Here is a 14,703-nt window from a genome sequence, read left to right as displayed (position 1 = left end):
TAATTCGAAGTATAAAAACTGTATATTTTAAGTTTATTGCAATATATTCTGATATATGCAAATATATAAGTAGTTAGAGAGTGTAGGGAGACCAACCTGATTCAGTCATTACCAGTATGTCATGCGAGTGTGCAGACGCTGCCGCACTGTTTTGGTGCAGTTTGTTTGCGGTTACTCTGATTGGTGGATATTTCTGACTGATGGCTTCAATGGGAGCATATAACATCGATGAACAACCTCAGAGCTCACAGTAGGACTGTCTCTAAGGGTTTAAAAAGTTTTGTTAAATTCCCTTATAGTAAAAATGAATAGGATTTTTACTTCTGAAACCAGAATTTTGTGCTCTATTATGTATGTATAATAAAATTATAACATTGAGATAAAATGCCTCTTAAAAAGAAGATTTTCAGATACAATGTAGTATCAGCAAATAACAACTGTACAGTATTACTTTTGTCATCAATCTTAGTCAACTTGCTTAAGTTTATTTAAAGTCAGTTGAGTCAGCTAGAAATTGGACAAAAAGGCTACAATATGCTTGTTGTCCCTGAAGCACTGAAAAGTAGCAAGGGCTTTTAAGGGACAAGGTTAGAATTCAGGGTCTGGTTTGTCACTTTATGTAATAATTGGTATAATCAGTACAATCTACAAACATAGTATATTGTATAAAATGTTTATTAACATTAATAACAGATACATGATGCATACAAATATTTACAACATTATGGGCCATTTTCAGAGCATCTATTTCTAGAAGGTTCAATGCCCTACAGCAGTAAAAGTTCTCTGTTCACTTCTTTGGTCTCACTGCAACACGAATAAGTCAAATGAAATCAAACATATATTGTATCATTCTTTACAAAAAAACATAAAACAAATGCACAACATATTTACCTAACAACTATTTGCCTTACCTCAGATTCCAAAATATCAAAGTATACAATATCTAATAAAATTATTTAACAATTCCCTTGCTTGTGTGTCATGTATAATCAATGTTCGAATTGAGGCAAAAAATGCTGGTTGCCGTGAAAACACGGGACTGTCTAGTCCATCAGATGCATGCACGTCTCCCCAAGAATCACTACCGGCAAAACTATGTGCATATTAATTAGCCTATTATTTATGAAACTGGGGCAGACAATGGACAATGTTGGGTTGTGTCACTGCAAACATAAAACAAATCTAGTTTTAGGTTTAGTGTTCTAGTTTTAATAAAACACCAGTTTTATTAACATTTGTTAATGTTAGTTAATAATAATGCAATTTTTCATTGTTAGTTCATGTTAACAAATATCATTTTGATTAATTTTTTTTACTAGTTTATGCAAAAATTTACATTAACCAAGATTAATACATGCTGTAAAGGTATTGTTCATTGTTACCTTATGTTAACAAATGCCGTTAACTAATGTTGACAAATGGAACCTTATTGTAAATTGTTTCCAATATTCATTCATTGATTTGTACAAAACAGTTTTCAGGTTTGTTTTACATCTATAATGTTAAAACCTTCAAAAATATAGCTCAGCTCAAACAAGTATAATTGCATATACAGATTTATATCTAAACACAAGAAATTGTGTGTAAATTTAAGAAAAGTGACAGTCACTTGACGGTTCTGCCTCACTCAGTTATTGAAATGACAGGTTTCATGGCAGGCACCATCCTTCAGTTCATACCTCATGTGACGTAATCCCCTCGTTTGTATTAGGGACAATTCTTGCACTTGATCAACCTCTGAAAAGCCCTTTTGAAATCCTCATTGAAGATGGTGTAGATCAGGGGGTTGATGAGCGAGTTGAGATAACCCAACCAAGTCAGAAAGTTGGATATTTCAGCAGAGGGGAGGCCGCAGGAGCTACAGATGTTCACAATCACCTCATGGATGAAGAACGGCAGCCAGCAGATAACAAATGCCCCTAGAATGAGTCCCAGAGTGGTGGCTGCCTTCTTTTCACGCGTGCTTGAGATGTAATGTCTCTTGGCAGACCTCTCTCTGCAAGACTGAGACTTTGGGCTTCTCGCCGTGATGCGCACTCTGTCGCCTTCGGTGGAGGGTTCAGAGACAGATTTCTCTGGAGGACTCAGGGCGTCGGGTGTAGTTGGCTCCCTGTCACTGGATTTGGGAAGCATGTGTCTGTTCATTTCTGGCTTGTTGAGGCAGCTGGTCCTTCTCCTGTGGAAAAGAGTCTTGGCTGCTCGGTAGATCTTATAATAGAGAATGAGAATGAGTATAAGGGGAATGTAGAAAGCCCCGAATGTGGAGTAAAGAGTAAAGACAATGTGATCATGCTTAATAATGCACATGTCCTCATCTGTGTTTTTATAGTGTCTCCAAAGCAGAGGAGGCAGAGAGACAAATATGGAAAGGAGCCAAACTACACTGATCATCAGAGCGGCCCGTAGAGATGTCCTCTTCCTGGAGTACTCTACAGCATTAGTGATGGCACGGTAGCGGTCCACAGCTATAGCTGCCAGGTGTAGAATTGAGCATGTGCAGCAGGTTATGTCCACACTTAACCAAATGTTGCACATCAATTGTCCCATGACCCACGTGCCCTTCATGATGTACACAATGCTGAAGGGCATCACTAGTACGGCCACCAACAGATCGGTCACAGCCAGAGAGCAGATGAGATAGTTGGCAGGATGGTGGAGTTTGCGTGTCACAATGATGGCTGTTATGACCAAGCAGTTCATGGCAGTGGTAAGTACAGCCAATGCCGAGAGCGTGAGCGAGAGCAGGATCACACCCCAAATGCCTTTACTGGGCCCGTCTGTAGGGCTTGTTCCATATGTGAGGTTTGAAGCCATGCCTAAGACAGAATAGCACACTCAAATCAGATAGGTAGGACGAAACATGGTTGATGAAGTATTCAGCAGAGGAAATGTTGGAGTGAAATGTATTGTGGTGGTGTGGCAAGACTTCAAAAGGCTGCTTCAAAGATTGTGTATGTAGCACAGATTCCTGCACTGCTATTCAGCAGTGGCACAACACCACATATTGTAAAATGACAAATACTATACCTGAGTTGTGAGCTTAGAGTCTGAATTGAATCTGATGATTCACAAGGGGGAAAAAAAGCTATTTTGAGCTTTCAATTAATCAGTCTAAAAGACTTAAGAGCTCCCAAGTTATTGGTTTGAATAAACCTAATGAACCATTCGTTAAATTCATCAGAGCAGTAACTGTATTAATATCTGACTCTTAACAAACCACACATCATCATTACTTTCATTAATGTCTGACTTGATGTGAGGCAAAAAGTGATACTATGCTATTTGTGCTTAACCATCTATGGACCACATTATCACCTCAAATCCAATCACATTTATAGTCACATCACCATAAACACAAGTTTAGTTATGGGTGAAAATGCATGCTCCACTGCACTGTTTTTGGGCATGCACCTTCACCCACCAATACACTTGGGTGTTTCTGCTGCAAAAACTGATTTATGAAGGAAACAATGGTGTAGCAGTAACTTAACTGCAACAGCAGGCATGCATTGAGCTTTCAAACTGATAGCATTTCGGCTGCATAATACATTTATACAGAAAATGACATGATGTCTGGGTTACTAAATTAAGGGGCGAACTCACTTAACGTTTGTGCCATTTTTGCACGTGTTTATTTCAACACAAAAACCTGCATTGCATTCACTAACAACCCACAAATTAGTTTAAGCAGGCGCAATCAGCACTGATTTTGTGCTGCATCTTCATTGTTTAAATTATATCACTGACATTCATTTGTGCGCAAATACTTTTCCTTTCTATGTAAATTATAGATTGCACTTCATTCACCAAAACTGCCCTTCTGTAAACAGAATTGTATTTTTAAGAGATGTATGTGTACATATTCTATTAATCATGGCAGCAGTACACCATCAAATAATGATGAAAAAGAGGTGTAGTCAAGTGCAATTTGGGCATGTTTGGGCATGTCTGCTGCATCCTCCACAATATACTGTAGCACAAAGAATCAGACCTCAAGATCACAATTGCATATGCAAAGGGCAATCAGTAGCAATTTACATCCACATTTACATCAAACTAGTAATTAATTTACATGGAACCCAAACTCCAAGATTAGGCTATAAACTGCTTAATCTTCTGGATTCAGTCAGATTTGCTACTTTAAATATAAAAGTGTTGTTAGTGTTCCTGTCACTGCATCAAGTCTGACGCCATTATTTTCTGTTGCTTCATGTGCAAATTATTGTTTTTATAAATCCATTGATTTAGTGAACTTTCACCATATTTTCTGATGGATTCTGCATGCAATAGACAGCAAAAATAGGATTGGATTCAAATCTCTGTTTGAAGTGTTGCTTCTGTGACATTCTGTGTACCAGATCTGAGTCAGATTAACATGTCATGTTACTCTAACTTCATGGGTATCAAATAACGTGGCCTCTCTGTCTTTTTTACTGGGAACACTAATGAGTTCATCTTAGCATTGCTCAGCTGAAATTTCACGCATGACTGTACATACCTGTATAAGTGTTGCTTATTCATCGGACTGCTTCTCCCAACATACATTAAAGGAGTTGTACGTCATCACAGCATTTTGCTCAGAAAGCAGCGACCATGCCATCAATTGCAACAAAGCATCTGAAAGAGATGACCAAGAGAGACCAAAAAATGTGAGGTTTGTTATTTCTCTGACACATTATCCCTGAAGAGCTGGAGAGAAAATAGGTAATGCACAGCGACCACTGTTGAGACCATTGATAAAAGAGGAATATCATTTTCTCTAAAGCCGATCTGAATCACCCTCTTTGAAAAAGTAAATTGGGCTAGAGCGAGCCACAGAGCCTTCACAAAAGAGCTTGTAGGATACTTTGCCTTGGCCTATTCTCTTCAATATGCTGATGAATTTGACCTGCCAGCTCATTTTCATTTTAGGTATTTGTAACTGTCCTTTGACCCTGTCTCAGGTTCATCCACCATTCTCAGCACACATGTGAGTGTGAGTAATATTAATCATTGTACTGAAGCAGTTTATTACATGCTCACAGACCTGCATATTTGCACAGGCCATGAGAATATAGTTGTCATAGAGACTCAAGGGAACAGGCTTTTTGAGGAGAAATGCCAGCACTATAATTTTTATTTAAACACTCCACAAGCTCCTTCTCTGTCAGCATGACCATGTAACAGTTTAGTGAAGTTGCTTTATTTGGGATTTGCTTAAACAATATCACACAAGCAAAAGTTATTTTGTGCTGAATATATTGGTAGGAACATGTCTAGCCTATATTAAAATGAATCCTCAAAATAAACTGTTACCTCAAAGACCCGTTCCTACTTGATCTAACCCATTAAAATGACCTTTTTAGGTGTAACCTCATTTGTCAGAAAAAATAAACTCTGATTAAATAAAATATCTGACTTGCATAAAACCAGAAATTTAGATGTTACCACATGTTTTACAGTGTATTTAAGAGCAATGTCATTCACTTTGTGGTTTATGGATGCCATATTCACTATTATTTTTTAAATCATCATACATCGTGGTCTTAACAAAATGATTGGTTGACTGTGTCAATTTAAATTGGTAGATTGACCAAACTACACCTTTCACTGATGAGAAAAGTTTTCCCAGATTTTATGACTCAGATTTTTGTGGTTGAAATATTTGTTTGATCCTTCCACAATTACTTCAATATGTAAACTTTTAACCCAGTCCAAATGACTCTTCTAGCACTTTCATTCTAAATATATGGATGTAACTCTCATTCTTTCTCTACTGAACAAAGTTTCTTTCAGCGTCTGCTTTTTAAGTCTCACCTCATATGCTCTCTGCTAGCTCTTGTGTAGAGATTCTTGTGGGTATGCCAGCATTGTCAGAAATAATATAAAAAGGCATAAGAACTTAATTGATGTAAAAATAACTTCCTATACATTTTGTATTTTATTAAAAGTCTTCTTTGGGATTATACCTGAAATCAAACCAAACTCCATGCACCTTGTCAAATGTTCTTTCTTTCTTTCTTTCTCTCTCTCTCTCTCTCTACAACACTGAAAGCCAAGTGGGCAATTATTTGAAGACATCACCATCTAAATGATACATTCTTCCAATTAACACTTTTGTCATGATTATTTAGAAGACATACTGGAGAAAATATTCACTGAGGAGCACTTGTTAATTTCTAAGAAACAAGTGCATTAAAGCTTTAGAGAAGAAATGATGCCAATTTAAAAGCTTTTGATTAGTCAAATTCATAACCACAAGGATATGAGTAATTACAAAAAAATCTGGCACACAAAATGATTAAAAAACTACATTAATGTCTTGAAAGAACGGAATAATTGGCAAACTCGTAAACAAGGATGAAGCAATGAATTATAACATAGCTAACACAGTCATTGGAAAGTCTAAATAAAACCAAAAATAAAACTCTGCACTCTGAAGATAGTATTGTTCTGAACACATATTTAGTCAAATATTTATTGTGCCATTTGTAGCCTCTGAACATTTATAGAAGTCTTTATCTTGTAAACGAAATATTAACATGTAATATATTGAATGGGAATTATCTATTCAATTCTATATTTGTCAACTCAAACCAATGGTCTTTCTGTTTGAATGTATATAGTAGATCTCTTACATAACCCCAACAGTTACCCCCCAAAATACTTATAAACTTGCAATGTCATTGCATTAGATAACAAAAAATCAAACCAAGTGGAATTGATTTTAAACATACAACAAGCACACTTTTCAAACAAAATATTGGCAAAAAGAAACAAAAAAACATAACTACAACTATGAAACAATGCTTTACACATCAGTATACTCAATCAAAGGTGGTAGAATGACAAATAGGCTTCATTCAACTGCTGTCGGGTGCTAATAGCAAATCAGTCGTGCATGTTTCTGAATGATTCAGAAAAGGAAAGTTCTTTTATATAGCTTCACCAATTTTTGATAGTATAATTTTTACAACATAACATAACTTAATTATTCTGCATTTTTGTGTATTATTTACAAAAACAACAACTTTAATTTTTATATTTATGTAATATGTTGATTTTGGTGGTAGAGGAAGACACTGCTGTTTGTAGAAGGCCTTTTATTGCAGATAAATTATTTATTCTAATCTTCTGCCCAAAAACCCCTTGTTATGAGGTTATTTTAGATTTGGATAACTTTTAGCAACCAATCATATTTGGAATTACAATTATTAATCTAGAGCGCTGTAAATTTATAACGCTCAGCTCATTAGCCTCACGTGCAGGGGTTGCTGTGAAGAGGAGGAGGGCGGGGCTGGGCCATGACTACACACACCCGGCCCCCAATCAGCCTCGGAGAGGGATAAATGCAGCTGGATGTGGCAGTTCGGGAGAGAGAGAGAGCTGCACACAGATTTGCCCGATTGGCCCCGCCCTCCTCCTCATCACACTCCTCCCTCGAACCCCCGGCATGACGTACACCCACCTTTTGGCTGCACCTGCCAGCAGGCATTTCCCCACCTCTCTAGAGCTGGGAAGGGGGACAAGGGGAGGGAAAATAAAAGAGGAGAGAGAAAGGACGAGATGGAGCAACAGTGAGAGAGAGAGAGAGAGAAAAAAAATTGCTTGCCGGTTCCCAGACACGGCATCCCTGGTCCTCGACCATTCCTCCACCCTCTGGCGGATGACAGCTGCTCCTCCCCGGGCAGACAGCAGCGAGTCCTCCTATCCCAGGCGGATGGAATACCCCTCTGCGTTCTGACGGCCGGCAGCGAGCCCCTCCGCCCCTGAGAGTGGCTCCACCGCTCCAGGCGGCCGGCAGAGAGCCCCACATCCCCTCAAGGATGGCAGCCGTTCCTCCACATCCAGGCGGCTGGCATCAACACCTCTGTCCCCCGAAAAGACAAAAAGACACAAATGCACACACGGCAGCTGTGTATGGCTCTGTCTCTCTCCCGAACTGCCTTATCCGGCTGCCTTTGTCCCTGTCCTCGGCTGATTAGCCCGCCCTCCTCCTCGTCACAGTTGCTTTAACCGAAATTTCTCCATCATATACCGATTTTTTGAAAGACTGAAGGAAAATTTCAAATGCTGTCCATCATTTTGACAGATAAAAAAATAAGAAAACATTTACACCTAGTGCAGTGGTTCCCAAACTTTTTACAGTGGCGTACCCCTTCAAACATTCAACATCCTTTCGCGTACCCTTCTCTAATGCATAGATACAATTCAAACAAGGTAATTTGAAAATATGTCTGTTTAACACAATAATCTTGTTAAAACAACTCCCTTGTTATACTTGTTCATGTTTTGTACATGTTATATTAATCACATACATACTGAATAAATGGCTTACCGATTGAGATGGGAATGCTAGATATGATATAACTGCATAACTTGAAAACTCCCCCTTCATCGCGTCACGGTATGCAAGAATAGCGTTCGGTTCTGTGCCTGGAATTTTGCATCATTGCAGATACGGGATTGCAGGCTGAATTCGAGCATTGAGGGCAAGTATCAGTGCAATTGCGCGGTCAGCTCAAGGTGCTTTTTTATATCACATTTAACACTGTTAGCAAGATTTAGCTAATTTGCTGAAAAAACATCATGCAACAATGTAAAAACCGGTCTCTAGCGTGTAAGCAAATGTGATTGAAACTTAGAGCGTGTGAATATAGAAAATTAATATAGAATGTCTGACACCTGTCATCAAAGCTTTTGAACTTATACCATCAGAATCAAAACTCCCTATGCATCTAACCTTAAATACAAATTACGTTTTAAACTACGAAAAAAATATATATATTAAAATCGTGGTCGACTGGCATGTGCAAGTATGGTAAAACAGTGAAGTATTTTACTTGCTATCACTAAGCTACAGCACTGGGCTGGGCTGACGAAAAAAGATACTTGTGTGGACGCATGAGCAGATGCATTTTTGTGACACAAAAATTATACTTCTAGAAAATACACATGCATACAGCGAGCATGAGCAGTGAGCACAATTAGACAAAACACAAGACATGCTGCATCGAGCAGGTACAACATGATGCACAAATAGTAATTACAAACAATCCCCCAAAAAAGCAGGGATGCTGCACAAAACGCATAACACATGAACACAAAACAACCCCAAACAGATCTACCACCAAGACTTATGTACTGCTGCTACATCAAAGAGCCATGAGCACCAAGGACCAATCAGTTTACACAATCTAATTGGCTTAACATGTCACATGTGAGCGAGATGATGTAACAGATAACAAGTCAAAGAACCTATCAGCTTGCTCCACATTGCTTGGACATAATTAACGTGCATTCTTGTGCTACTATGGTGGTAAAAAAATCTCAGAACTCAAGATGGTGATATAGTTACATTTAAAAGTCTGTGCCATTAAATTTGTTGTGTTATTTATTATCCAGGTAAGTTGCTGTAAATATATTTACTTTACCTCACTTCCTCAGCAAGATTCTCTTTAAATAGCTGGTCTGACTCGAAAACTCAATGTAAAATGTTTAGGTATGTTTAGGTGCGTTAAAATTCTGAACACCAACAGAGCACATAAAAAAGCCAACTTTCACCACTTTTCTAAATAATAACACGTGAAATGCTAAAAATGTGATAGCATGTTGACAGTAGACTCAAAGGGCTCATATTTAACTTCAAAAGATATAAACCAAATAATAAAATACAGATATATGATTTCCTTTTAAGGCTTTAAAATATCTAAATATGTCTCTTGTTTTGATCAACTTTGGTTTGGGTCAGTTTTACATTTACACTGTTGTTTGTTTGAACTCCTGTATTTTATGTTATAGGCTATATATTTATTTTTTTATAAAATATATATTTTATACATAAACACATAATTTTAATGTTCTTGGATTAAACCCACGAGCCATCATTTCTCAAGCTTTTGTTTCATCATTTGGTCACTCCACACAAAATAATGTCATCAGTAGGCTATTTATTGAGTGCAAATGTTTTTAATTGTTTATATATATTATGAGTAATTGATTACTTGTTTTTTATGGGTTAGAGTACTCGATTACAAAATTACTTGAAAAGGCCCATCGTAGTTCACACTAATCTCACAATATCATCTTGTAGCAACACTAAGAATGAAACGTACTTGTGTTATCAGTTCTAGTTTTACATATTTTGGAACACAAAAATGCACAAAATACAGCTTGCATATCTAGAAGCATCTACGTTCACGTACTTGCATAGAATATTATTTGAACCTTAATATTTGTAAAAAAAAAAAAAAAGATAGTCTCTTTCTCGCTAGAAAAATTCATTTCTTTGATAGTTTGACTTCACAACTGCCCGTGTCTCTTAGCACCCGTAATAACTTTTGATTATGCACTGATTTAAATGGACAGTGGATATTCCGAATAAGGTGTTTACATGACATATAATTCCAATCAATGCAGGCATATGCCAGCAGTCTTATCCATAAATCTATAAACCATAATATTGTCTTAATCGATTACAGCAATTTGCATTCATGTGTTTATATGACATATACATGTTCACAATATGACCAATTCTAACTTCAATCAGAATTTTCATACATGTAAACATGGCCATTGCCTCTTTCTACAACTTAAGGGAAATAAAATTCTTATTGCAATATGTGTTTTGTTTGTTGAGTTAGTCAAGATCATTTGGGGCTCTGGGAATAATCATTAATAACTGCTGCACATCTTCAGCAGCACTTTGATTAAAGTTATTGAACAAGCGTTGTTTGCAATGCTGAGATGGGAAAAGAATGGCTGACCATTTTGTGAGTCAAAGAAGGAATAACCATTAGAGGTTCTCCTCTTGAGAGCAGTCATTATTTATTTATTTACTTTCTTTCCTGCTTCTATCAAAACCTGCCCTGCACAATAAGAATTAACTTATAACTATAACCCTGTCTTGTCACAATAGCAGATTTTGGAATACCTTTGGTATTGTATCTGAAGACACAGCCTACAATTTATTCTTTTGCACACTAAAATAAAGGCACAGTTTCCGAGATGTCTCTGGGATGGCACTTTATTGATTAAAGTCTGGCCAGTTCCAACGCCAAGAACTGTGAAATCACATAAGCTAACATAAGATACATCTCGGAGCAGTGCACAAAGGTAGCCATGATCCCTGGTGATGTTCAGTCTTTATCTTGTTAAACATCAGATACAGGCTATAGAGTATTTGGTAATATAAAGGTCTTAGGAAATGTTTAGCTGAAACTACAGTACAGTATGTTCAGCAAAGTATTTGTGCTATCATTGTAATGCTAACACAGTGCAACAGCGATCATCCACTTTTTCATGGCCTTGGTTTCAGAATCATGTTTTCTGCATAGGCATTTAAAAAAAATATATATATATATATAATAATAAAGAGCTCTAGGCTAAGTCATGAACCAAACCCACCAGCTCTAGGACAAATCACAACATTGCAAACTTTGATTTGAAACCAACCAAAAACAGTCAAAAGGTACAAGACTGTGTTCTTATTTTGTATTTGTTCTTTTTATGAGAGAATCAACTACTCATCATTGTGAATGATGTAATGGATTAAAATTGATTGCACATTATAAAAACATTGACTAATTATAAGTATTAAAACAATATACAGCATTTTACGTTTGTTGCAAAATATTCAGACACATACAAATACAGTATATGAGTAAATGTAGGGACACGATCATTTGCAGTGATTAATGGCAAGGGACAGTCATTGCTGAGCTCATTTACCGCGATTTCCATTTCCATGGTAACAGAGACATTTCTTGCCATGTTAATCAGCTCAGAGAGATTGGTTTTACGAGTTGTGCTCACATCATCACCACCACTGTGGGGTCGTAATTACCAGTGGGAATTTGTCTTTCAGACGAATTTCAGAATTGAGGGTGTGTCAATTAATGAACGGAGTGACTATTTTCACTAGGTACAAATAGCACCTACCACACAGCATGGCTCTTTGCACTCAAAAAGTCTGGTTGAAACACAAAAACTGAAAACAAACTGCACCCCCATATGCTGCTGCAGTGGCGTGACGTATAAAGACGATTTGGATGTGTTTCTTTTTTGGGACGACCCGGGTTGGTTGTCTGCATTGATGCACCTATACTGGTTGTTAGTAGTTCATTTGGGGTGTATATCTGCCACTATATGCACAGGGGCATTTAGTGCAAAGAATATGCTGTTTCTAGAACTTTTACTGTTATGTAATGTTACTTTAGACCTGTAAGACTTCAATTAAGCAGTCCAGTAAGAGACTGATGTTTCATATGACAAGTTTTGTAGTAATAGGGGAACTTTATAAAATAAAACATTCATTAACTATGCCATTTTTTAATTTAAAATATAGTATGGATCAATAATTGGATTGCATTCATGTCTCAAAAAAGTCTGCAAACACACCTTTTACAAGAATTGTATTACATTTATTTTAGAGATGTAATCATCATTTGGCAACAGACTGAGAAGGGCAGTAAATCCACTAAGAATTGTATTTCTCATTTCAAAATAAATCTTCCTCAAAAGAATTACTGGAATCGTTAAGAGGAATCAGAAACAGAACCGGAATCATTACATTCCACACGATACCCATCCCTAATAATCGCTTAACAATCACAGAGCTCATGGCAGATCTGTCTTGAGGGGTTTATATATTATCATTTAAAAAATCATTTCTCCATGTAGAAAATGAAATAGATTTTACTTGAACCCTACAGCTTTGCTCTATATAATATATTTACACATGTTAAAACTTGTCTGGACCATAGTTTCATTTCAAAACTGCAATACTCACATGGATACTTTCAGAAAAGTCTTCTGTTATGGGGAATAAAACATGATTTCACCGCACTCCCCAGTGGTCTAAACACATGACTTGTGTGTATCAGGGTAGATGCACACAACCCCCTGCCCCCCAACTCCCAATCTTCAAGCCAAATCTACACCCTTGCTTGTGTAAAATGACAAGACAATAACCATAAGCTTCTCTCATTACAAACCTATGCAGAGGAGAGTTGCCAGTGCATGACACAGTATCGGTTATTGTTGACAAATGCTCCTGGGAAACATGTCATTGTGACTCACTGTCAATGGATGCATTCCAGGGAATTTATTTTCTCTAAAACAAAAGAGATGGAATATAGATGATTCGGAGGTAGCTAATCCATTCATCAATCATTTGCATGGCACAGACAGGAGAGAAAAACAAACATGTTGGAGAGTATCAAGTAATCTGATCTGAGTGGTCAGATATTTTTATAACCAGCCAATATGCTGATGAAAGAAAACATTGTATGCCCATAGACTGCCATCATGCTGATGATCATAGAGATACTAAGAAGCACAAACCACAAAAATGCTACTGAAAGCATTGGAATTAGACATGACAAAAATAATATTAATAATAATAATAATAATAATAATAATTGCCTAAGGACATGATGGGTGATCAGAAATTATTCATTACATCAATTATTGTATCTAGTCATTTAGAGTTAGTCGACAGTTAAAAATGTAGTTGAGTGTATTACAGAAGTCAAAAATTAGTGATGTAAAAAAATTATTATGACATATCGGAATTCTGTACACATTAGTGTTGTCTGTTGACTGTTTTTTTCTACCAGGGTTTGAAATAAAGGACCAATCAATATATATTTGTATTATTTCTATTTTTGGGCACGACCAATATGGTAATTATACATGATCTTTTCCTGTTATCAATACTGTATGTTGCCATCCACATGGGAGCATCAGTTTGAATAAATCTAAATTTAAATAATGCATTAATTATGAATGAGTCTTCAATAAGGATCATAGGAATGATTTTTGCATTTGGTGAACAAGTAGAAGTATGGAGCTGTTCAGTGAACATGCACTGTGACATCTGATCTGAGAATCAATTGCCATCACCTTTCTAGCACCCGAAACATTTCTGTCTGTTTACAGTAAACAAAAAACCTCGAAATAACACTTGACGGATTCAGATGAAGAACCTGATCATGTCAGAGCACGTCGTCTCATGCAACTCTTCTATTCACTTGAAGATTCCTGACTATTACTGGATGAAGAAAATAACCTCACAGCACAGACCAATATAAAATAACATCAATGTAAACCACATGCCACAACAATTTCATATAATAATAATATTAGGGTAGGCTACTCGGCAACAAGTCATTACCATGTAGCCTAAACATCAGTGCAAACTTGATCTAACTTTATAAAAGCGAACGTAAAAGAATGTAGAATGTAAGAGGAACTTAAAAACCGTATTTAAAATGTTAAGGATGCAACAAAAAAGGAATTAGTTACTCACATTGTTATGTGATGTGCTGTGATGGAGGCATTCCTCTGGAATGAGATATTTCCTCACACGAGACCGATGAACGTGTCTCACATGTGCGGAAAGCCGACTATACGCGCGCGCCACAAGTCGCGAGCAATCAGAACACACGTGGACAGCCGTGTATGTAAATGTGCTATATAGTACTGGACTGAGGCTTGATCTTGGTCGTTTTAATTGGCAATTATAAAGGACAATTGCTTTAAGATGATCTGTTATGCACAACTCATACCGTTTCCCGTTTTGAGCACTCTCTCTCTCTCTCTCTCTCTCTCTCTCTCTCTCTCTCTCTCTCTCTCTCTCAGTGTGTCTTGCTTCACTGGCATTGTAAAAAAAAAAAGCATTAAAAAATATATTCACAAACATATTTTTTATATAACATT

General features: G+C 36.9%; 1 protein-coding gene across 1 annotated transcript; it reads right to left on the bottom strand.

Annotated features, from left to right (window-relative positions):
• Window positions 1-704: 704 nt before the first annotated feature.
• Window positions 705-14,424, bottom strand: LOC127659071 (5-hydroxytryptamine receptor 1F-like). Its single transcript, XM_052148703.1, has 3 exons — window positions 14,294-14,424; window positions 4,502-4,620; window positions 705-2,819 (listed from the first exon to the last, which is right to left on the bottom strand). Exon 3 carries the CDS (start codon window positions 2,815-2,817, stop codon window positions 1,711-1,713), a length of 1,107 nt encoding a protein of 368 aa, XP_052004663.1. The 5' UTR covers window positions 2,818-2,819; window positions 4,502-4,620; window positions 14,294-14,424; the 3' UTR covers window positions 705-1,710.
• Between the last annotated feature and the right edge of the window lie 279 nt (window positions 14,425-14,703).

This window comes from Xyrauchen texanus, chromosome 18 (assembly GCF_025860055.1).
Source record: "Xyrauchen texanus isolate HMW12.3.18 chromosome 18, RBS_HiC_50CHRs, whole genome shotgun sequence".
NCBI lineage: Eukaryota > Metazoa > Chordata > Actinopteri > Cypriniformes > Catostomidae > Xyrauchen > Xyrauchen texanus.
The sequence above is the reverse complement of the archived record's forward strand: the minus strand, read 5'-3'. Positions and strand labels throughout refer to the sequence as shown.